Raw genomic sequence first — 25857 nt, forward strand, 5'->3', positions numbered from 1 at the left:
TAATAATCAATCAAAATTAAATTTACTCTAGTTGATGTGAGGACAACCTTTTGGGGACACCCATAGCCGGTCAAAGTTGGTACAGGGAGCAAGGGGTATTGCATTTCCAAATTCTAATGCAGCAGCTGCCTGCTTTTGCAGATTGAGAATGACAGAAATAGCACTAAGTGAAAGATGGATACATATATCAGTTGATATCAGAGAAATATTTGTTTTGTCTTTAACAGAAGTATATCCCCCTGAAATATCCACTGGATCAAGAATGATAAAACCAGAACCAGCCTCGACAGTGAGATCTTTCACCAAGGCTCGAATCCAGGTATCATTTTCTTTTGATGCATACCTGTTCAAATAAATAAGTTATCTACTAGTAAAAGCATAAAATTTGTGATAAATGTTTGCATGCACAAAATTGAAATGAAGATGTTATTTCACAAAAATAATGCCATTAGAGTATTAAAATTCCTCCTCTAGAAGGCTGAAAGAAAGATACAAATTTCACAAGTAGACCAGACAAAAGAAGAACAGATGTAACAGAAACAAGTGAAAAGACTTCTGATACAAATATCTCTCAAAAACTCTTCATTTGCTAAAAGGAGATTCTCGAGTGAGAGCCCAAACAGGATGGAGATATTCACCTCCATAGAGTAATATCAAGTATGGCACACAATACAAGTAGGCTTCTGAGCCAGTCATGTAGACCACACTATACTAACAAAAGTTGCAGCTGAACAACAAAGCTTTACTTAGAAGTGTAAAATACACAACATAAATATAACATGTTACACATGCACACATCAACATAAGGCAACAAAATATACCTTCCTATGATCTACAATTATGAAATTTTAGGAACATGTGTGTTACTCAGGAAATATGATTGAAACTGTTCTTTAAAAAGTTTTCTTTTAGTTATCATGAGATTTAGCAGCTGAATTCGTCTAATAAAATCCCTTGATCATTACCATAAGCCTTTTCTTGTATGCCAATCTTGTGTTTCACAAAGAGAGAGAGAGAGAGAGAGAGAGAGGGAGAGAGAACTAAATCTTAATACCAACAACAGAGGCATTAATTTCTTGTTAATCATAAATTTTTACTTCATTGATATCTCCTATAAGATACCTCCTAGGAATGAGGACAAACTGATTAGCCCATCAAGGGCGAAAAGTCCCTAGATGCAATTCATTTTTAAAGCTAGCTGTTACTAGCTTATGTTGTATAATAAGTAGTTTCTTTTTACTTTTTATAGCCTTTATCACTCGTAACAGAAAGTTAGTTAACTGATAGGTTGTTAGTGATAAGTGCAATAGCCCATTAATTAGTTAGAAAAATTAATTAGGCTATGGCCAATCACATGGCAGCCACATGGTGGGTCTCGTAACTAACTCAGCAGCTTGCATATGTAACTATAAATAAGCAAGGCTGCCCTCATTATAATTAGTTGAATTTGAATTCAAGAAATCTACACCTATGAGGTATTATTCCAAGAGTGTGTCTCTTGAAGAGCTAGTTCATTCCTCTAAGCAACTTAGCTTTTTAAAACATCTTTCCTTTTCACCATTTTCCTCAATCACTAGATTACCTAGTAACTAGCTCTTGCAGGTGAGGTCAATTGCTCGTAAGAGTTATATAGTAGTGAGGTTGTACAATATGCTCTGCAACGTGCAAATAATTTGAGTGACGTTCTCCTATGTTATCAAAAAAAGAGAAAAGATATATCCTATAAGGCTATAATCATAGTTGTAAGTATCGAATACGCGAGAAGAGCAAGTCGTAAGTATCGAATATGCGAGAAGAGCATATCGAAAGTGCTCATGAATAGCCCGATACATAAGTGTGTATTGTCTGAATCGTATGAATTATACATACCGTATGATACATAGACGTGTGGTTTTATTTGATTTAAACAAGTTGTTAGACTTTTTACTAAAAAAAATTATTGAGATGCTTAATTAAATCTAATAAATAACATATCCATGAGTTTTCTTCCCCCCCCCCCCCCCCACTTCTCCTTCTCCGACAAAATTTGGACAATACACTTCATTTTCATATTTGCAAATTTCTTTTCTATGCTATGAATAATGTATTAAATACAAATATAATTATTTTTTAATTTGTTTTTATTGTTATAAGCCTACGAAGCTAGAATGCCAAGAAAAGAAAAAATATAAAGAAAAAATTATTAGAATAATAAAACAAAAAAGAGATAGTAAATGATAATGAAGAAAATGTCAATGAAAAAACAATTTTGCAAGATGATGAACATGATGATAACTAACTTAGATGGAGTTGATTAGGCAAGATGATGAAAAGAAATTATTATTTTGGCTCATATATCATGTATTATCACTTTTGAGTTTAAATCAATTTCAATGTGGACCTAGGAAGCACAGGTGTGGACTTGGGTTCGGGTTCGGGTTCGGGTGCGGGTGTGGTGCGGCGACTTGACAATTTTGAAAAAGTAAGGTGCGGGTGCGACGGGATACGTTTATTAATAAATTATTAAATATATTTTTACTTATATTTTCTATATATTGCTAAGCATATTTTTTCATATAACGGTAAACATATACCAATTTAAGAGAAATAGTAGATAATAAAGTGACAAAATTTAGGGTTTGAGATGAGTTTAGGGTTTTTTCTTTAAACTAGGATGTCAAAATCAATGTTATGAATATCATTTCAAACCCTGTTTCGGTTTGTTTATTGGAATGAAATATTTCAATACCAACCGATTTCAGCATACCGTTTTAAGATTACCAATAATTTTATACCACATCAAATTACTCAATAATTAACATCAATATTCAATAACTCAAGGCAAACCACATATAAGAACCAAAATATATCACAAATCATATTATATAATTTGTATATTTATAAATGTAAAACAATAACTACTCTTAAAATAAAAACTTAAAAATTTCATTAAAACAAATTACACAAATTTTATCTAAATTGCTATTTTAAACATAACCTAAAATCCTAGAGTAATGTTATATTCAAAATATTTTTACAAGTACCTAGTTGTTATAGATTCTCACTTAAGCCAAATACTATAACATTTTTTTTAACCACCATTACTAGTTTACCACCCTCAATTTATTGTAAAATTATTGTGAAAAATATTGTGTCGCGGAAGTATCATTACGTAAATTCCTAATTTAATACATATATTAAAACTTGTCCTTTTCTCTTTATTCACTTACTAGTTTACTCTCATCCACTTTTTTATTTTTTTTTCATCAGAAAACCAAAAAAAAAAAAATGGTCACAGAATCGTGTGCAGCCATGTCCACGGCATGTCCGTGCGTATCGGACTCAGGTGCGCCAACCCAATCAGCGCACCAGTGCTTTCTAGATGTGGTTGTTATAACCATATGTTAATTTGATTTATTTAGTTAGTATTGCTAAGTATATTAGATAAGTAATGATTAAATTGGTCATTAGTTGAATATATTCCAAATTTATAATGAATATAACTTTTATATATACATATCTATAATTTTTTTATATTCTTATCAGGTATTTGTGTATCTTACAATATATGATACAATACAATACGATAAGCGATACAGAAAAAATAAAAATCGATTCACAATACAATTCAAGTTTTGAGAATTATGGCTATAACATTATACTTCCAATAAAAGTTTTCTCACTTTTTTTTTTTTTATAAGTAATAAGAAATTCTATTAAAAAAATCTCTAAAAGAAGGGTTTCCTAAAAATTAGACAAGCTTTAGAAATTTATTGTAAATAAGTTTTGCAAACATATATTATTTAGGGAAAAGATTTGCTGCAACTTGTATGCAGCAATTGCTGCATAAAGGGGAAGGTGGCAGTCAAAGAGAAGTGACAAGTGTCCAAGGGTCATGTGCAATGAACATGACCAGCTTAACCCATGATTTGCTCACTTCTCATTAGCTGCCACCTTACCCTTTATGCAGCAATTGCTGCATACATGGTTGCAGCAAATCCTCTCCCTATTATTTAATCCATCAACATCCATGTGTAATCTAGAATATGGGCATACTCATCTCTATTGACCTTCAAACCTCTAACAATAGCATCTTATCTAACCCATTATGTAACCTACAATGTATTAGAATAATAGTTAAATGAATAAATCCAGCATTCTCTAACAGCTTAAGCTTTTGGGACAAGTGATAGTTTATCATGGTATCAAAGCCTCTAATTCCATCTCCACTCTACCTCCCAAATTATATTTAAAAAAAAAAGAGTTAAAAATCCTACATGTTAAGCCTAGCATATTAAGAGAGATTTGGGCCCACATGTGAGAATGAGGTTAGAATAATAGTTAAATGATTAAATTTACCATCTATAGTAGCATAAACTTTTCAAAAAAGGTAGTTTATCATACTGCATCCAAGATGACCTAATGGAACTCTTTCTTTTTTCCCTTGGAATTGGAAACTGACGCCACAATAGCTTTTAGGGAACAAAAATGACAATTTTGCGAATGAAAACTGTTGAGAAGTCACTTAATTAGGGTGTGAGAAGTCAATTAATTAGGGTGTGCACATGTATGTGAATGTGGGGTTGTGTGTGTGTGTGTGAGAGAGAGAGAGAGAGAAAGAGAATGAAGTAGAATAATTGGCAATGACTTATGGGCAGAAAAGCAAAAGCAGATAATTTACATCTGCAGAAGGAAAATTGGCTGCACTTACATGAAACTCAAATCCAATTTTGCACGGAGAAGCTTTTCACCATGGGTTGAATCATCCAAAGAGGACTTTGTACCATCATAGAAGGTGAACTCAGGAGAAACCACCTAAATGTAGATTTAAGCAATTCAAACAAGAATATCATCAGATTGCCACCCTAAAATAAAAAGAATTTAAGAGAGAGGCCCAACTTGATTTTTTTTTAAGGCTCAATTTGAGAAAAATTCAAAATTTATCATTTTCAATTATTACCATAACTAAGCAAGAGCAAACAAAAGTATTAGAAAGGATGAAACCTAAATGGTAGTGTCTACCCAAATTGACAAAACTAAACTTAAGTCTAGAGACATGGACATCATCATGTGATTATGTCATGCAATTAGTTAGGATTATGGATAAACAGTGTACAATATTTGATCAACATTAAATTCCATAAGCCAAATCTGTCAGAAGCTTGCTAATAAGCTACAGTGTCTTTCTGTTGGCTAAGTACCAGAGAAGGTTACAATACTTGAATGGACTTGTCTAGGGGAGAATATTTGTAAAGCCATCTGTTTGATATGTCATTTCACAATAAATACCAAGTGCCAAAGAGCAGTTTTTCCAAAATTGTGCAATGGGACTATGCATAGTGGCAAAGGTATAAGGTCAATAATAATGTTCATGTTCCAATTGAACCAGCTATAGTTTGCAATATGAGAAGCAAATAAGATTTGAATATGTCCACTTTACTCTATGAACTAGATAAATTACTTAGCCCATCAATGATGAATGCCCTTGGATTACCCAACAACTGGTTCTGGAGGATAGGGTCAGTTGCCCGTAGGTTTTACTTACTAAAGATGAGTCCAAAGGTTTATTCTTTTAAAAATGTTCACCGTGTTATCAAAAGAATAAAAAAAACAAATTACTCTATGAACTAGAATTACTCTATGGGGAAGATAACTCACTAAAATTTAACACTACTATAGAGAGGGGATTAGTAGGATGGAAGAGAATGTATTTATAAAAGGAAGGTAGACTTACTTTGCTCAAAAGTACTCTTTCAAAATTTACCAACATATTTCTTGTCTTTGTATCCTATTCATGTAGAAGTAGCACATCGAAATGAAAGATTGCAGCGAGAAATTCTAGGCAAAGGCTTGGCTGATGAATCCAAGTTCCATTTGGTTAGTTGGGACAAAATTTGTAACCCATATTAGAATGGGGGGTTGGCTGTTGGGAATTTGTATGCTTAATGAAGCCCTAATAGGAAAATGGTTGTGGAGGTATGGCGTGGAGGTGGGAAGTAGATCGGAAGTATGGGTCTATAGGGCAGAGGGGAGGGGGGGTTGGTGCTCCAAGGTTGTTTAAGGGACATATGGGATTAGCTTGTGGAAGTATATCCAACAGGGGTGGAGAACTTTCCATCACTTAATATGTGACTTGATGCTTGGTGTTGTAATGAAAGACTTAAGGAGTCTTTTCCCTAAGCAGTTTCAAATGCTCAGGATAAGGAAGTGCTAGTGGCAGATCGTATGACATTACGCAATGCCTCAATTCATTGGGAGTTGGAGTTGCTTTCATTGTTTTTAGAGTTATTTTATGCTTGGTGCGGTAATGAACGACTTAAGGAGTCTTTTCCCTGAGCAGTTTCAAATGCTCGGGACAAGGAAGCCCTAGTGGCAGATCGTATGAAATTACGCAATGGCTCAATTCATTGGGAGTTGGAGACGCTTTCATTGTTTTTAGAGTTATTTTTGTATTCTATAGAAGTGGGAGGCTGTGGAGATGATAGGCAATGCTGGAGGCTGGCTATTCAGAGGCAGAAGTGGATCATTTGTTATTGCACTGCCCTATTACCAAGAGTGTCTTTGCTCTTTTTGGGGTTCAGTGGGTGATGCCTAGGAGGGTAGTTTATTTACCATTGAGTTGGCAAGGCCGTTTTGGGCGACACTGCAATAAGGAGATTTGGAAGGCCATTCCTCATTGCTGGATGTCGTGTATTTGGAGATAGACAGATGCAAGATATTTTGATGGGTGTGAGAGGCCTACTATAGACCCGAAGATGCACTTTCTGAGGACTTTATTCCAATGGCCTCCAGGATGTTTTCCTTCTCAAACTTGATGGAGTTTATTGATTATTGTTCTTTTAAATTGCAGTTTGTATATGCATCTAGTATACTACCTGTGCACTTTTTGTTTATTTTCCTATAATAAAATTATTACTTACCAAAAAAAATTCAACAAAAAAAAATATGGATTTTGATGGAAAGGCAAGAGGCACCTTGGTAGAACTTCATTATGAGAACATCAGAAATCTAAGAAAAGCAATTCAAAAGAAGATGACTAAAGTCCAAAGCATAACAAAAACAATTCTGAACTTGTCTGAAGGCTTCTTGCCCATAATGAGAGATCCATTCTCAGAGAATTGTAGTTGTAGGCTTAAAATGGATTCATCAACACAGGATATCTGTTTGACTAAAAATTATAAAGAAGGATCAAACTTCAAGGTTTAACAGAAAAAATAAGGCTGTAAGCAATAATACAAACCATCAACTAAGGGGGCGTTTGGTTCACTATGATGTGCCATTAATATGATGCACATTATGGTAATGTGACATTAAGGTGGTTGGTTCACTTAATTTTTTCTAACATTAAGGCAATGTAAGATTACAAAATATATCACATCACCTTAATCACATCACTCTCTTAAATGGGATGATCTTACATTACTAATGGGTGGGAGATTATAATTTAATGAAATGACAAAATTGCCATTATAATAAATTCTCCTTACGTATTTTTGAATGGGGCAAACTCTTCATGAAGTCAGTTTTCATGGGCAAGAATGCAGTGTTATGGTTGATGAAGAATATAGAACACACTGTGGTTAGAATCAATCCCAAACAGTTTTTTACACTTAGGGAAGGAGATACCGCATACACTTTGCAGCAGGATCAAACTCTTTTGGTCAGTTCCTTTTAGTGTCTAAAATCAAAGTTGGCGGGTGTCGAAGGACTGTCATAATCCCTGGAGGCAAAGCACAAAATGGTTGGAAGGTCTTTGGGCTTGAATTGAGGAAGATGTTGGAACCTGATCAATATGCTTTAGGTGGTTCAAGCCAGGCCAAATTTGCATCTCAGCCAGGCTTTCATCCCTCTCGGTCTATTGTCGAGACATTGAAGGATCAGGTGCAATCAAGGGATGTGATTCAGTCACAATATATTACAACCAAGGATAAAGATAAAAATATGATTCAGGAGGAGTTTGTGGAGAGGCAGAATCAGTCAAGGGGGTTGTTGGCAATGAATTCGAAACTTACAAGTGCTAAGGTAGGGGATATTCCGGTGGACAAGCCTGGTACAACGGTGGTGGGAGGAGGAGATAGGAGGGAGCAGTGCATTAATGTGGATACTAATTTAGGAGAGCAAATCCTGGCAAAAAATAGGAAACGATTCCCATTAAGTTTTAGTTCGAATTCAAAATCAAATGAAAATGGGAAGGGGGAGTGATATTAGGAGATCATGCTGGATAGGGAGTCGATTAATTGTGGAGGTTGATGAGAAAGGAAAGAGATGGGTTTCTTGGGATAGCACTAGAGGGGGGAATAAGAAATTTTAAATGGGTAGCATAGGCCCGTACAGAACTTGGCAAGAGTAAATTGGGTTTGGGCCCTAACAAGTTGGTAGCCCAACAAGTTAATAACTCCAGTTTAGGCCCAAGTACCACTAGCCCAAACACTTTTGAGATTGGGGAGTGCTCCAAAGACGTAGGGCCTATTCTCTGCCCATAGTCTCGAGAAGGTTGGCGAGAGCCGGTTGGTGCCTCCGACAAGCTCTGTGGTGCCGGCAAAGGTGGCAAGATGCTTTGTGATGCCACAAAAGGCATGAGTTGAGGCCAAGAATGCCGGAAAGAGGTTCTCAGTGCCTTTGTTGAGTATTGTTTCGCTGATACAGGTGGCACGATGCACTAAGACACCTCAGAAGGACCGTGATGAGGCCGAAAAGGCTGGAGAGACCCCTTTGGTGCCTGTGATGAACTTGGTGGTGCCGGCACAGGTGGAGGGATGTATCATGATGCCACAAAAGGCATGAGTTGAGGCCGAGAATGCCGGAAAGAGGTTCTCAGTGCCTTTGTTGAGTACTGTTTCGCTGATACAGGTGGCACGATGCACTGAGACACCTCAGAAGGACCGTGATGAGGCCGAAAAGGCTGGAGAGACCCCTTTGGTGCCTGTGATGAACTTGGTGGTGCCGGCACAGGTGGAGGGATGTATCATGATGCCACAGAAGGCATGGGTTGAGGCCGAGAAGGATGGAAAGGGTTTCTCAGTGCCTTTAATGAGTATTGCTCCGCCAAGACAGGTGGCGTGATGTACCGCCTCCAAAGGATTATGTTGAGGCCAAGAAGGCTGGAGAGAGCCTTTCGGTGTCTGCGACGAGTGTTGTGATGCCGGCACAAGTGGTGCACTATCCCGCTAAGCCTCGGAAAGTTTATTATGACGCCGAGAAGGATGAAGAGATTCTTTCGGTGTCTCAGAGGAGTATAGAATTGCCAAAAAAGGTGTCGCACTGCCTCCATAAGCCTTAGAAGATTGTAGAGAGTGTCATTTGCAATGGAATTTGTGTTTTTGGTTTTAAGCTGATGAATGGAGGATCGGTTTCGACAATCCTATGGTTGTTGAACCTCATCCCGTTGCCGCAGTTGATTAGCCCTTCTTGTTTTGATCTTCTTATGGGATTGGCAAGAGCTGGAATCGTGGACTTGGGTGAGATGGGTGGGGAGGAGAAGGCAGTGGTTCAGGCAGATTCTCTTAGCTTACCTGGGGTCTCCCTTTCAGCGGCAGATGCAATGATTTTATCAGTGGGTTTTAGTGAGAGCAAGGAATTCTTAGTTTGTGCTCCTTTGAAGATTATTGCTTCAGATGGGTTGGCTACTTCGGTAGAACAAGAGAGGGATGGTGAGATTTTGAGTCTTGAGGCTAAGTTGAATTTTTTGGATGGGTGAAATGCAGAATTCCTGGTTTCAGTAAATAGGTTGGGCTTTCTATGAGTTGTCGTGAGAAACTATGCATTGCTCTACTACAAAGGCTGGAATTTGTGATGGAGGCAGCCAATGTGTCACATAGGGAAGTCAGTGGTAAGCGAAAAGTTGTTAAATCTAAAAACAAGGGAAGAAGAGAGCTGAGAAATTTGGTCTCTTAGGTGAATTATGATGAGAGATAGAATGTGTAATTGGTGCTTTTGTAAGTAGCTGGGAGACTTTAGTTGTTATGAAGCTAAAAATGATTTCATGGAATGTAAAGGTTTAAATGATTCTTAGAAATGTTTGGTAGTGAAAAATTTGTTACGAGAGTGGAAGTGTGATGTAGTATGTTTACAGGAGACAAAGATTGCTAGGATGGATAGAGAAATGGTTTGTAGTTTGTGGAGTTGTCCGTATGTGGATTGGGTTGCTTTGGAGGCAGATCAGACTGCTGGTTGGGTATTGATTATGTGGGAGAAGAGGGCTTTGGAAAAGATGGAGGCCATGGTTGGTACTTTCTCAGTATCGGTTTAGTGGCAAGGGGTGGTAGATGGTTTTATATGGGCATGCTTAGGGGTTTATGGCCTAAATGATAACAATGACAGGGGACACGTGGGATGAATTGGTTGGTATTCAGCAATATTGGAGGATATCGTGGTGTTGTTTTGGGGACTTTAATATTGTAAGGTTTCCAAGTGAACGTTTGGGTGGAACACATATAACTCCAACTATGTAAAGATTCTCTGAATTTATTGAGGACCTTAATTTGGTTGATTTGCAGCTGGAAGGAGGTATCTATACTTGGTCTAGTGGTATAGATCAACCATCAATGTCTCGGTGATGCAGCCACTCTCTATCCTTAGGCCAGCCAACCAACCCCCCCTCTACCATTAGGACTGACAAACAGCCAATCAACCCCCCCTCTACCATTAGGACTGACAACCAGCCACCCTCTACAAGACAAACAGCCAGCCAACCTTTCTGACCTCTTAGGACAGCCAGCAGCCCCTTATTTTGACTTCTCATATCTGCCATGTATCCTCTTTAATTACAACTTTGACTTATGTAACTATTAGCTACTTTATTTCCTCGTAGTTGAAGATTATAAATAGGCTAGCCATGTAAGAGTACAATCAGTTTTTGATGTGAATATAATTTAGTTTTAGACCAAGACCTGGACAGAAACTTGTTTCTCTAGTTTCTTTGTAATTCCAGCTTTAATTCTTAATTTTAATGCAATTCTAGTTCAAGTTCTCAATCAATTGATCTTGATTTCCATCACTCGGATTGATAGAGCTTTGATCACTCATGATTGGGAGGAACACTATCCGGATACAAAGGATTTTACCTCGTCCCATTTCAGATCACAATCCAATTCTCTTGGAGGTAGGGGGAATGGCAAGGGGGAAGGGTCCTTTCAGGTTTGAAAACATGTGGTTGAAGACAGATGAATTTGTGGATAAAGTTCAGTCCTGGTGGAATTGGCCTCATTTGTAGGTACACCTAGTTTTGTGCTTGCCAAGAAACTAAAGGCATTGAAGGAGGACATAGTTCAGCGGAATCGTAGAGAGTTTGGTAATGTAGATCGTCGAAAGAAACAATTGCCGGAGGAGTTGAAAATTTTAGATGCTAAGGAAGAGGAGCTTGGATTCACTGATGGGGAGAAATGTTATAAGGTAGATTTGAGGTCCAAGGTGGAGCATCTTCTTTCTATGAAAGAAATTTCTTGGAGACAAAAATCTAGAATGTTATGTATAAAGGAAGGGGATAACAACACCAAGTTCTTCTTCAAGATGGAAAACTCCCATAGAAGGCATAATCATTTGAGGATTTTGGAGGTGGATGGAGTGGTTTTTGAGGAGGAATCTGAGGTAACTGCTCTAGTAGTACAATTTTATAAAAATTTGTATAAGGAGTTTGAGGAGTGGAGGCCTTTTGTGGAAGGCTTGGAGTTTGATTGTATTGGGGATATGGAGAGGGTTTGGCTTGAAAGAAGGTTTGAGAAAGAGGTGATTTCTCAAGTTGTAAGAGACTTGGAAGGGGACAAAGCTCCAAGTCCGGATGGGTTTACTATGGCTTTTTATCATCATTGTTGGGGAGTAGTGGAAAAAGACGTCTTAGCGGTCTTTGATGAGTTTTTTCAATATTGTAAGTTTGAAAAATCTCTTAATGCTACCTTCAATGCTTTAATTCCAAAAAAGAATGATGCCTCTAATTTTAGAGATTTCCGGCCTATTAGCTTGGTGGGGAGTGTATAAAATCTTGGCTAAGGTTTTGGCAAATCGTATGAGAATGGTTTTAGATCAATTGATGTCTGAAACTCAGAACAGCTTTATGGGTGGGAGACAAATCCTTGATTCGGTTCTTATTGCGAATGAATGTGTTGATAGCCCAGTGAAGAGTTAGGTTCCTGGGGTCATATGTAAACTTGATGTTGAGAAAGCCTACGATCATGTGAATTGGGAGGCTCTTCTAGATTTGTTGAATAGGATGGGCTTTGGGGTGAAGTGGTGTAAGTGAATTTGTACTTGAATATCCATAGTTCAGTTCTCCGTCTTGATTAATGGGTCTCCAACATATTTTTTTGGTAGCTCCAGGGGCTTAAGACAAGGGAATCCACTATCCCCTATGCTGTTTTTGAATATGATGGAGGTTTTTAGTAGGATATTGAGAAGAGTAAAGGGAGCAAGCTTAATCCGTGATTTTAAAGTAGAGGAAGGAGGGGCGGTGGGAAATGTGTTTCACATCTATTGTTTACAGATGACACTATTTTTTTTTTGTGATAAAGATGTGGAGCAAATTCTTCATATTCGGTTGTTGTTACTTTGTTTTCAAGCTGTGACAGGTTTGAAGGTCAATGTGCAGAAGAGTGAAATGGTTCCAATAGGGGAGGTAGATGATGTGCATGCCTTGGCTGAAATTTTGGGTTGCAAAGTTGGAACTTTACCCATGACTTATCTTGGCATGCCATTGGGGGCTACGCATAACTCTCCTTCAATTTAGAATCCTATTTCGGAAAAAATTGAGCGGAAGTTGGCCGGATGGAAGTTGTATGTCTAAGGGGGGTAAATTGACGTTACTTAAGAGCACATTATCTAGTCTTCCTACCTATTTTCTATCGCTATTCACCATTCCTACTTATGTGGCTAATAGAATTGAAAAATTGCAAAGGGATTTTCTATGAAGTGATAGTAAGACTCATCTGGTAGGATGGGATAAAGTTTGTGTGCCCATAGCTAACGGTGGTTTAGGTATAAGAAAACTTACCACGTTCAATAAGGCATTATTGGGGAAATGGTTGTGGCAGTTTGGGAAAGAGGAGAATCGGCTGTGGAGGAGGGTGGTAGCTTCAAAGTTTGAGGAAGAGTGGGGGGGATGGACTTCTAAGTTAGGTAGGGGAGTTCATGGGTGTGGTTTGTGGAGAGGTATTCGTATGGGCTGGGAGGATTTTAACAAAAACGTTCAGTTTGTTGTTGGGTTGAGGAATAGAGTGAGATTTTGGCAGAATGGGTGGTATGGGAATCAACCTTTCCAAGTGGCTTTCCCGAGGCTAGATGGTATTGCTATTTACAAGGAGGCCTTTGTAGAAGCTTCTTTGTCAAGGCAAGGGGCAGAGAATAGAAGAATTTGGAATGTTCATTTTATTCAGGAATTTAATGATTGGAAGATGGATGAAGGGCTGCATTTACTTCGTATCTTAGGAGCCAATACTCCTTCAATGCATGTTGGAGACCAGTTGAGATGGAAGTTGAAGCCTAATGGGGATTTTGACATCCGATTGTATTATAACAAGTTGCGGGATTCTCTTTCAATTGTCTTTCCTTGAAAAGGTGTACGGAGAGTTAAGGTCCCTAGACGTGTTTCTTTCTTTGTTTGGTGTGTAGCTTAGAATAAGATCCTAATGGGTGATAACCTGAGATTGAGAGGCTTGGATTTTGTGGACTGGTGCATTATGTGTCGACATTGTGGGGAAACGGTGGACCACTTACTCCTTCATTGCGAGATGGCTTATCGGTTATGGAGCTTTGTTTTTATAACTTTTGGAGTATCGTGGGTCATACCTAGATCAATTCCAAAAAAATTTTGGCTGGTGGAATTGGGTAAGGAAGCATTCATCTCAAATCTAGAATTTAGATCCGTTGTGCATATTATGGTGTCTTTGGAAGGAACGGATTTGACGGATTTTTGAGGATTTAGATAGTTCAGGTGATCAGATGCTTACTTCTTTTAGTGGAACTCTTTTTGATTGGTCTCGGGCTTGAGGACTCACGACTAGTGATTCTTTCCCTTCTTTTCTTAGCTCTCTTTGTAATTAATCTGTTGTTTGGTTTTCTATTATGTATTTTCTCTGTTTTCTTTTCTCTTCTTGTAATTTTCTGGTTTGCTCTATGCTTTTCTTGGATATGGTAGCCTTTCGTATGTATATCATTCTTACTTATCAAAAAAAAAAAAAAATTGCCCATATATATTTTCAAACCCTAGCCTCTTTCTCATCAAAATCAAATCCCAGCCTCCTCTCTTTGTCACCAAATCTCAAGACTCCGGCACCGGTGACAAACACCACCGTTAGTATCATCTCTGGCGCTCTTCTTCATCAACATCTCTTTCTCCTCTCCCACGATATCCACCACCGTCTCTTTGTTGCCCACGGTTTCAAATTCGATTTCGTTGGGCAAATTTCAATTACGATTTTTGATTACTTGTATTGAGCCCTAGAGTTTCGATTTCGTATCCTCCATCTACATTTCATGAAATGGTGGTGGAGATTGGAGAATATTCTTGAATTTTGGTTTGTTCTTTGTTTGCTTGGGTGGTGAGAAAGTGAAGAAAATGACTAAAGTTTTTTTGGTTGGAGAGAAAGTGTGGGAAACAGAAACAAAATTGTTTCATTTTCTATAGATTTGAGTTGTTTGGTTAGTGAGAAAGTGTAATAAAAATATGTTCCATTATTTTCTGTTTTTTAATTTTTTATTTTTTTTTTTTTTTGGTTTAGTTAGGTAAAATAGATATGTTCAGAAATTCAAAAGTAAAAATTGTAATGATCCTGTGAATGTTAGGAGCCAACCAAACACAATAAAGTTATATCATTGTAATGAGAATAAATGAATCTAACATCACAAAAATGTTACATTACTGTAATGTAGCATCATGCGAACCAAATGCCCCCTAACAGTAAACAAAAGGCGAAAACAGTCTAAAAGAAAACTTTATCTGCAAATGAAATCAATGCTGAAAGTCCCCTCACCTGGGTTTCAAAGGTGAAACTCTGGATCCTATTTGGATCATTTTGAGAATGTGAAGAGATATTTGAGGTGTCTGATGATTCATGCAAGTAGTATATACTTTTTTTGTCAACATCCGATGAGGATTTGTCCAGCAACATAACATCAACACCATCTTCCGATGAGACTGAGTAGCTACTATCATTACTCAAGTATGTATACTTCCTCAAAAGATCGCCATTCTGGATACATGAACAAAAAAATCAGTTTAAATGCTCATAGAGCTAACCCAAAAGAAATGTCAGTGGAAGATAGAGCTAATCCAATAGAGATTTTTTTTTTTTTTTTTCGGGATAAATTCGATAGTTGGGGGAGGGGGATTTAAACCTTGGATGTTTCTGTTGGAAATATCATGAGGTGTCAGTTGAGCTACAAGGCTCTTGGCAAGAGAATAGTCACAAATATCATCCTAATAAATCTTGAAATAAGCCAGTTTGGTATTTTGTGAAGCATAATGCCTGATATTCAGCAAAACTGAATTCATATTCATATTTGGATGCCACTAGAAACCAAGATGAAATAACTTAGCACATATAAACAAACACACACAACAGAAATGTTCATAAGTAAGCATTCATGGAATCCTTAAAACTTTTTTTTTTCATTGTTAAATGATTTTAAATGTGAAATATTTTCAATGAAACTATTTTACATTTGAAAACATTTTCAATAAAATATTTTTAAGTGTTAAGTGTGATATGTAAAAAATTTCAATCACAAAACCACCAAAACAGGCGGCTTAGCCACCAGTGGCCAGGGCGAGCAGTCCAGCGACCCAGCCACTAGATGGGGGAGGAAAGCCACTGTGTTTTTTTGTAAAATGTTTTACCAAGTTTTTAAAGGTAAAACATTTTACAAAGGATTTTATGGTCAACAGAAAATGTTTTTAGGTTTGACCAAATTTTACAATGAAAAAAACATAGTAAAATGCTGAAAATATTTTCCGCAAAACATTTTTCAGCGAAACAAACGGAGCGAGCCTTAAGATTTTTATACATTGCAGAATAAAGGTCTAGAATTCAGCATTAACAGGAACATTCCATGTTAGATTAGAAGATCATTACATGAATAGGGTAAGACTTAGGTACAGCTTCTTAGGTATTGTAAATTAGGTTCCCCAGTTAGATTCAAACATATGGTTATAATGAGAATTTAATAATCCTTGGGAAATATAACATTGCTTGTGTTACATTGGGTAACAAAAACATGTGTTTGAATTTAATTGGGGAACCTCATTTACAGCACTTAAGGAGCTGTCCTTAAGTTTTGCCCTGCGTGAATTAAGGAGGTACCATGAACATCCTCATACAATGGCTACTTAAAAGAAATAATAATTAAACAAGGTCACATACTTAAACCAATAAAAAGTCAGTATAGACTTTCCATCCACACTCACACGGTTCAGAATTACATGGATTAACACATTATTGAACTGAATTTGGAATGCTTACATGACAAAAAATACATTAGCTATATGATATCCACTATTTGATTCTATGCATACAAGGACAACTTCTCATTCACATATGGAAAATGTTATGTTTATTATTCTCATGCCCAATTCAAATTGATGTTTAGTAGCTCCTCATTCACTTTTTCTTTTTCTTTTTTATGATTCAATAGTTACAACAAGGGAGGAGGGATTTAAACCCTAGATGTAATGGACGTGCCATGAGGTGCCAACCAGTTGAGCTACAAGGCTCGACAACTTTTTTTTTTTTTTTTCACTGTACTTACAATGAAATTTTTGCCTCCTTCCTTAGCATGAGTTTCCTTACAATAATCTGTTTTACTTGGATTTTTTTATTCCAAGGCATATTTTTACTCCACCTATATAAATATGAAACAGATTTAAGTAATATCACAAATAATCAAAAATAGGTTGGAAGCGTTTGTACCTCAATTTTTACATTAACAAACCGCAACCTCTTACCACGTCCAATAATTATAATCGGTCGATATCTGGATGAATGGAATTCCTTCACATCTGTTTTCTCACTTAAACAGATAATCTTTCCACAACCATCATATGTGTATTCATCAATGCCCAAAGAGTCAGCAACCAATTGTCTACTTGGGGACAGGTGCACCACATCTTCGCTCTGTTTGTAAATAGGTTCTGAGAGTACAACGCTATTTTTCATACTTATTGGATCGTTTCTAGGATCCATGGTTTCATCCCTTCCTGTTATTGTTCCCAAAGCTGGAACAAAGAACTCACCCACGGCAAGAAGGAAATCAGGTATAACAAGAACTCGAGGCTGCTGAACCCGAACCACAAATGATTGGGATGATATTCGCCATCTATAGTCCATCAAGAACATTGTGGATATTGGCACATCAATGTCTAGTCCAGCTTCAGAATTTGTTCTCCTAGAACTGCTCTTGTTCAAGAAAAACGGAAAATTTCCTGGAGAAGCTTGTTTGGAAGCATCAGTAGATGATCCAAGCATCAGTCGCATCTCAGGTTTTGTATCAGGGCGAATATCTAGAATAGAAAATTTGGGAATGGTCACATAGAGGTCAGTTTCAGACAACGACGTCATCCGATATGATACCCAAAGACCTTCTAGCTGAAAAACCAAACAAACAAGGAAGGTAAGTCATACCAGCCAACGCTAGAAAAAGATATATATATGAATGTCACTACATATAAAAATACATTTATTTATTTAATTACATATATAATCAATCTCAAAATCCATTTGCATTTAAAAGACAAAATTACTCACTGCAATCTGAGCTAAAGGTGATGACTCCTGAATGCCATTACACAACTCTAACAAAGCATGGTCGACCACAACACCCACTATAGTAACAGTACGAGAGAGTAGCATTTGACTATTCATGTTGACCTTGTCAACCAGAACCTTCATGGCATCCTTTGAACCAGATTTGCTGCCTCGAAAACTTGGAGGAAGCCTAGGCTCTTCACACAAGTTCATTAAACCACAATCCAGAATAACTTTGTATTCTTTGTCAGACATTACACCATGCAATAAACCTACCTGCTTAAAATATCACACATCAGTGTCAAGTGTCAACTAAAGAATCATGCTACACGCACATCCAAAAAATAAATGAATAATACTCCAATATAAGATACCATGAAACTAACAAACCAGAAGCATATGAAATGCACCATAAACCTAAATTTCAAAATAGGACATCCTGCATTCTCATTCCTCCACCTTTGCTAGGCCGCCCAAAATACCAGTGTCATTCATGTGGAATCACTCATATTCTGACACTAGTGTTAGGCAGTCAAAGTAGAATCATAATACTAAAAACTATTATCTTTATAATTCATTAATGAGTATTATATTTGAGAATTAATTATATTATAGGTCATTAAAAAATGTGAGAAATTATGATTAATATAATTCAGTATAAAACATATTGTTTGAATGAACTCACAAATATTTAAATTTTTTTTACTAACTTAAATACATAATTATTTTTCTATATCTTTGATTGCATGTATTATTAAATTTCCTTTTGTGTTTTGCTGATTTTTGTTTTAACTGTTGCTAAAGCAAATAAATTTGAGCAGGAATGCCATATTCTAAATCAGCTGTTTTTTTTATATAAATCTTAGAAAAATAACCATATAAATCATTAAGATCAGTGTGTTTCAGTGACATTACTTGGAAGAACCCAAATTTAAATCCTCCCTCCCCCCTTAATGTGAGCAAAAAACATATAAATTCCCTTTTATATTAATAACTAGTGCAACACTTATAAAAACTTAATACTTATAAATGAATTTCATGTACCTCATTAAACACATGACAATAAATTAATATTTTATCATAAAAGAAAAAGGTTTTTTTTATAATTAAATAAAAAAATTGTTAAAAAAAAAAAAACGTATTGTTTTGATGAATAGAAAAGAATACTAAAAATATTTAAACAAATAATTAAAAGTTTTGGTGAGGTGGAGGCTAAATAGAGACTAATCTATTTCCTTCTCAAGTTGTGCACCACATGGCAAAACCTTAGGCTATTGCAACTTAGAAGAGCAAAATTACTAGTTGGGAACTTGGAATAATACATAATAGATACCTTTTATTTTGAAAATTTATCAGCCAACATATTTTTTTTATAGGTAAAATAAATTCATTAAAAAGCAATCCCATCAGTTATTGCCCGAAACGAGACACCATCATCTTTTATTTTGCACATCAAAAAGACATTAAAAAGGACAAAAGAAAGAGTAGTGAGTTCAAGAAACTTCATTTCTCAGGAAAAACCAGCACAGGACCTTATTCACTGGTTTCTCAACAAATAAGTCAAAAGAAATCCAAGACAAATCATAAATATGATTAATAAAATTATAATTAGAAACAAACAGCATCAATTGAGCATTTCACTGAAGACATATACTGCAAGGGCAGCTATTGATGTTATGAAACAAATCGCACCAAAAGTTCATATAAACTTGCCACAACAAGAACAGACTTGGGTTTTAAACTCATTGGAACCAATAGAACTGGGAGAAGTAAGCAAGCAACCCAAATATATATTAAATACCTCAAATACAAGTAAGATCCGGCTTGAAATGAGTCAAGGAATATATATCTAGAGCTATAAAGATATCACAGACAACAAGGGAGAATAATTTTCCTCTATGACAGTATAACAATATGCATGGTTATTGCCATTGCAGAAACTATTGAGCACAAAGAAACCACAAAAATTTTAACACTCATTTTTCTACTGTAGTATGGAAACTATCTCTGGAATTTCAAGCACAAAACTTACCTTCACTTCTAGAGAAAATGTTGGGACTTTTCTAAACACGTCTCTCAAACTTCGGCGCACATAAACCTCAAATCCTTGGACTTCCCTTATCATTGGCTTACCTATACAACCATCGATTCCTACAGACATGTTGATCCCCAAAACCTGCAACATTGTGCTGGTGTGAACAATAAGCAATTAAAATTGCAACACTATAATTTTTAATTTATCTTTTCAAAATACCTACCTCAGCATGAAGAACATCAATATGGACAGCTGAAGGATCTTTCTCTGGGCCACCATGCCAACTAAATTCATTTGTCATATGCAGCTGGCCCAGGTCAAGTTGAATGAAACTGCAAAATACCAAAAGATTACACTCAAGAACTAAAAACAATACACATTAAGTTTACAAAACTTAACATCCAGTCAAAGCAAGAAAATAAAAATTCTTTTTGCCCACAACCTTTAAAATCACAAAAAAAATGAGGAAATTATTACTATTATTATTTTTATATTTAAAAAAGATAAAAAGAGGAGAACAAAAGTTTCCATAACCATATAAATCCATGAGAAAGAGTTTAGTACCAGACTTTGTAGCCCTAGTCTTAAAATAAAATAATATAAAAACTCACAGCAGAGTAAGAAGATGATTTGACTCAATTTCAAAAACCATGCTACTTTTGAAAACTGAAAATATGGTGATGGGCATAATCTTTTAGCCACAACGATGTTTATGTATGTGGTCTTTCAGCAAAATTAGACCTACAAGGGTGCAGCTCGACGATAAATTGTATGAACTTGGGAATTTCATTGTTGGGTCAATAGAAAAGGATTTCAAGAAATATTGGAGAAACTTGAGAGGACAGCTATGGAAAGCCAAAATCTCACAAAGCAAAATTAGAAAGAGAAAAAGGGGGTGTTTTCTATCCAAATATTCCACGTAAAAAAGTAATGGTTTCCAACCCTGTCACTCCACTCCCACCCACACCCACACCACCACCAACATTGCCACCACTATCCAAACACTACTACCATTTTTTCATTGTCAACACCGCCCTTACTAAGACCTCCGCCATCATTGCCACCAACCATTAACATTACCAAAGGTCCAATGTTCCACAGCAAAAGTCACCACGTAGCTGCCAGTACCACCACCAATACACAACGCAACACCAAAGCCACCACCATCTCCAATGCTACACCAACCTCACTGCCATCATTCATGACAGTTGCAGCCACACCACCAACACCCATCATGTAGGAACTTCCCTCTATTACTACCAACACCATATATTCCAGCCACTGCCACCATCAATGTGGCCAAAACTGTACATAGATTGCCACTATGGCCACCACTGACTCATCGCTTCCTCAAAGCTGTCCGCAATACCACCACCACCAAATAGTTATTGCCATTACCACCAATACCATTGCCATCACCACCACCACTACCGCCTCTGCCAGCACCACACTCCATAAGAGCAAAACAACTGAATTACTTCAATTAACATAACTTTGGAATGAGTATACTATTGTAATAAATACCCTTCCCTCTGAGATTCCCAGGTTCCAAATAAGTCATCCAAAAAAGTACCTAGAACTCAATCAAATCAGCATTATATAATAAGATGTAATGGGCAAATCTACGAACTCTTTGCTCTTTGAATTTCTAGGAATTATGATTATTGGAGTGTCAAGTGAAAGGTCCAGCTTTAGAGAAGCAGCTCCATCTATCTCATATTTCTGAATCAACCACTCAAAGTCACCAACTTTATCAGCAAGCTTAATTGCTTCTTCAGTGTGTGGGGTGGCAAGTTCCATAAAGTACGCTGTTATCTGCAGAAAGCATGTGTTCATTAAATTTTTCATACAGTTAAAACACAAAATATCAAAGAAAAAATGAAGATTAAGGAAAATTCTTGCATAATTACTTAAAAGAACCCGAGAAAATTAAACATATATAAATTAAACAAGTTCAAGAATGGTTAACACAGCTTAACATGTAAATTATAATAAAATTGTTAGAATATTGGTTAAGTGATAAAATTCATGCTTGCCAATCAGCTTGAACTTTTGGGAGTAGTGGTAACTTATCATGTATCATAACAAGTGGTTCTAAGTTTGAAACTTATCTCCACTCAACCTCTCATTTATTAGTTAAAAATACCATGTGTTGGGCCCCACTTATTGAGGTGTAGTTTTAAGCTTTTAAGACTAGTGGTAATTTATCAAAAACCATGCTAACTCAACTCAAATAATCACAAGTAGTTTTGAAACCTACCTCCTGAACAAACCTATAGAGAAACACAATGCGAACAGCAGAAAGTCGACCACTCAAGCTGTAATCATATCCTTCATAATCATCATCTTCAGCACAATAAGATTTGAATTGGAACTAGAAAAGAATGTGAAAAGAATAAGTGTCCAACACAATTAAAAGGAATATAAATATAAAAGAAGAAAACAAAAAGAAACCTGCAATGCATTAGTTTCTCATCAAAGAGAGGATAATGTACCTTAATAAGAGATTCAACTCCTGGATTACGTATATCACAAAGCCAACCCCAACAATTATCTGTTCCAAGAGACATATCACGGAGTCTAAGATTTCCTAATGTGCCTTCAATGTTAAGAGAACTTGGGTGGACCTTTAAAAAAAAAAACCAAAAACAAATTACTCATGTCAGAAGAATAAAATATAAAAGATAACAGAGATCTAAAAAAATCTAACCTTGAACAATATATGAAATTTTAATTCAGTAATGGATAAAAAATGTAAGAATAGGAAGAAAAATCAGTGGGGCCATACCCATATTAACATCAAATAGTAATAAAACTCACAAAAATAATTCATGTAACAATTCTTTCTTATTGGCAAGCTACACACACCTGATGGGTCTTGAACCCACCCTCTACCAAGCACTTACAAGGAAGGATGTGCCAGTTGAGCTATTGCTCATTGGCAATTCATGTTAACAATATTGAAACAGAATAAGTTAAAGGCTGAAAGAAGTTGCTAATAACAAGATTTGCATCACCTTAATATCCAACAGGAAACTTTCTTGCACAAACATGGCAAGCTGGGAACCGTCCTCCTTGTTAAGATACACAGCAACACTGTCAACATTCATGCCTAAGAAAAATACTACACGACCTTTACCGAAACCCAGCAGCCCTTTAACATGGCCACTATCTTCAGTCTTCTCTTTGTTCATCAAAGGTTTATCTTCTGATGTTTTTGTCATGTCTGTACTACTTGCTGCATAACTCACAGAGCTTATATCCAAGCCAAAACCAATTAAAGCAACAAGAGTGGGTCTGTTGCAAAAGAATTCTAGTTTGGACATGCGAATACTCATCTGAAAATTTTTCAATTGAAAATATTAGCATAGCAAACCAATATTGATTTTATCAATAAAAAAACAAAAAGCAAACCAATGTTGATACATGTAGACTCAACGTCCAAGATGCTCATCGTAAGTACCTGTGTATCTACACCATCATAATCAGGTGAAACAGAGCTCCTTGTAGAGAAGGTAACAGATACAAAATCTGAATTATCACTGCCTTCTGCCTCGTAAAAGATCTCGCCAAAAGTGCCCTTTCCTTTTCCCAGATCTTTTTCATGAGAAAAGTCTTTAGAAGACTCAAACCCAGAAGGGTCACTGATGTCCCCCATCACTCCACAATGAGCCATATCCATTATTTGCGAATAAATACCTGTATCTGATAAAGACATAAACTCTGGCAAAGCATCCTTGAAAATATCATCGTCCTCAGGAAGCACAATAGACATCTCCTTCGCATGAGGATCAAATATGCCAGGGGAAGCAGATGATTTCTCATTCTTCTGCACAGAGCAAGCTAAATACTGTGGGCTCAAAGAGAGACGACCTTGAAGCTCATCTATGATCTTTAAGGAGTGCAGCTTCATCTTGACTCTTAAGTCACCTTCCCGACGAATTATGTGAACCTATAAAACAAAATGGCCAAATGTTTAATGGAAAAACTACACATGAAGAATGAATGAAGATCCAGCTGCAGATATTTGATTGAAGAAGTAAGAAACTTTGCTACAGACCAGCTGCAGATATTTGATTGAAGAAGCAAGAAACTTTGCTACAGAGGAATAGCAAAATGATAAGCAACATAGAAAATCCAGTTGTAGACATCACATATACAGCTAACATATGTTTTCAGAGCTATCTAAACGGAGACTAGCAAGAAATAGGTGGTATCTCATGTAACATGTGAGTGTAACCTCTCTTTCACATAGAAGTGGGATCCAAGAATATGGATCCCGCAAATTTGAGTCCACATATTTATGAAAGGGGGGTTACATACACCCAATGCATAAGCTAATTTCTGTGAATGCACGTGCTGAAAGTACAGATAAAACCTCAAAACAAAAATACCAACAAAGGATTTTGCATATTCTCATACAACACAAAACAATCGAGCAAAAACTGATTGGTTATTCCCTATGATGACAGGGCAAGTCTATGACGGGGAGCCCAAACTCAATCCCATTAAAAAGAGAACTCTCTCCAAAAACATGTCATAGCCAGTGCACTGAGGCAGAGACAAATTAATTTGAAAAAAATTGTGATATTCAATATTGTGCATGTCCCGAAGTAAGAATACGTGCATCCATCATACAAGGATAGCTTGAGTTCAAAGAGGGAAGCTTGTGTTTGAGGAATCAAGTCCCTCTTTTCCTATTAAACTTCCATATAGTATGGGGCTTTACTGTTCTTTTTTCATTATTGTTACTTAGCTTCAAGGAAGCACCGATACGGACATGACAAGATACGGGACACGGCAACATGGCATTTCTTGAAAAACTAGAACACAGCAAGGCAGGGATATGGAAACTAATTAAGTAATTAATATATTTTGGGTATATTTTCTATATTTTAACCATATTTTATGTTTATTATATTAAGTTTAAGAAATAAGTAAAACCATAAAAATGTTTGAAGTTTTTTTTTTTTTTTTTTTTTAATAAGTAATAAAAATGTATATTCAAAAACACTACCTTATGCAGAAAAACATAAGGCAAAGAAAAAATTACAGAGAGAGAAGATTAAAAAAAAGAAAGAAAAGATACTAATTATAAAGGAGAGAGCTAAGGAACATAGGGAGAGAATCACTAGTGGTGAGTCCCCAAGCCCTAGACCAGTCAAAAAGTGAGCCACTAAAAGAAGCCAATAGCTGATCGTCAAAACTTTCCATGTCCTCAAATGTCCTCCAACTTCGTTCCCTCCAAAGACAACACATTAAGTACAACGGGGCTAAATTCCAAATACTAGACAAATGCTTTCCAGGCCAATTCCACCAACCAAAGAGAGTACCCACAACCGATCTCAGCAAGACCCATGAAATCCCAAAAGATCTAAAAACCAAAATCCACAACCGGTAAGCCTTACCACAATGAAGTAGCAAATGATCCACCGTCTCCCTATTACAACGACACATAATGCACCAGTCAACAAAATTCATCTCTCTACCCCTCAAATTGTCACTTGTAAGGATCTTATCCCATACAACAGTCCATACAAAGAAAGAAACACGCCGAGGAGCCTTAACCTTCCAAACACCTTTCTAAGGAAAGATAATGGGTAAGGGACTTCTTAACTTAAATGTTTGAAATATACCTATAATTAATTTAAAAGTAATAATTGATAATAAAAAAGTATATTGATACAATTATCACGAATTCCTTTTCTTAATAAACTTTTATTTTGTTTAAGTTATAATAAGACAAAAACTTGTACATGGTTAATTTGTCAAATCTTTTTTTTTTTTTGATAAGTGTTAATTTATCAATTCTGATACTACATATAAAAGAAGAAGTCTTGCCCTACAATTAAGGCTATTCTGCCACGTAGGAAAAAAAGCCCAGCTAAAAATCTGCCACGCTTACAATTAAAAAGCGAAACATTATATTGTTTTAGCAACACTAAAACACCGTTTAATAGCCTCCCAATAAATAAAATAAAAAAAACTAACCGGTTAAAACTTAAAGTACGTTCAGAAGGCTTGATACAGAGATAGAGACAAAGTTCGTCGGAACTAAACAGTAAACACAAACCAGGAAAATAAATTTCACTCCCTCGTTTCAATATTTGTTCT

At 36.3% G+C, this 25857-nt stretch overlaps 1 protein-coding gene across 4 annotated transcripts in view; it reads right to left on the bottom strand.

The window, feature by feature from the left end:
• Window positions 1-25857, bottom strand: part of LOC142624631 (uncharacterized) — an 89331-nt gene that overhangs the window by 32039 nt on the left and 31435 nt on the right. For all 4 annotated transcript variants that reach the window (XM_075798286.1, XM_075798287.1, XM_075798284.1 and 1 more), the window contains exons 26-37: window positions 23207-23695; window positions 22761-23081; window positions 22239-22370; window positions 22004-22117; window positions 21374-21558; window positions 19967-20075; window positions 19741-19884; window positions 17709-17984; window positions 16875-17549; window positions 14940-15158; window positions 4691-4794; window positions 48-343 (exon numbers count right to left, since the gene is read on the bottom strand). In XM_075798286.1, the coding sequence (XP_075654401.1) occupies window positions 48-343; window positions 4691-4794; window positions 14940-15158; window positions 16875-17549; window positions 17709-17984; window positions 19741-19884; window positions 19967-20075; window positions 21374-21558; window positions 22004-22117; window positions 22239-22370; window positions 22761-23081; window positions 23207-23695 (3064 nt within the window). The remainder of the gene's footprint in view (window positions 1-47; window positions 344-4690; window positions 4795-14939; window positions 15159-16874; window positions 17550-17708; window positions 17985-19740; window positions 19885-19966; window positions 20076-21373; window positions 21559-22003; window positions 22118-22238; window positions 22371-22760; window positions 23082-23206; window positions 23696-25857) is intronic.

This window comes from Castanea sativa, chromosome 2, assembly GCF_040712315.1.
Source record: "Castanea sativa cultivar Marrone di Chiusa Pesio chromosome 2, ASM4071231v1".
NCBI lineage: Eukaryota > Viridiplantae > Streptophyta > Magnoliopsida > Fagales > Fagaceae > Castanea > Castanea sativa.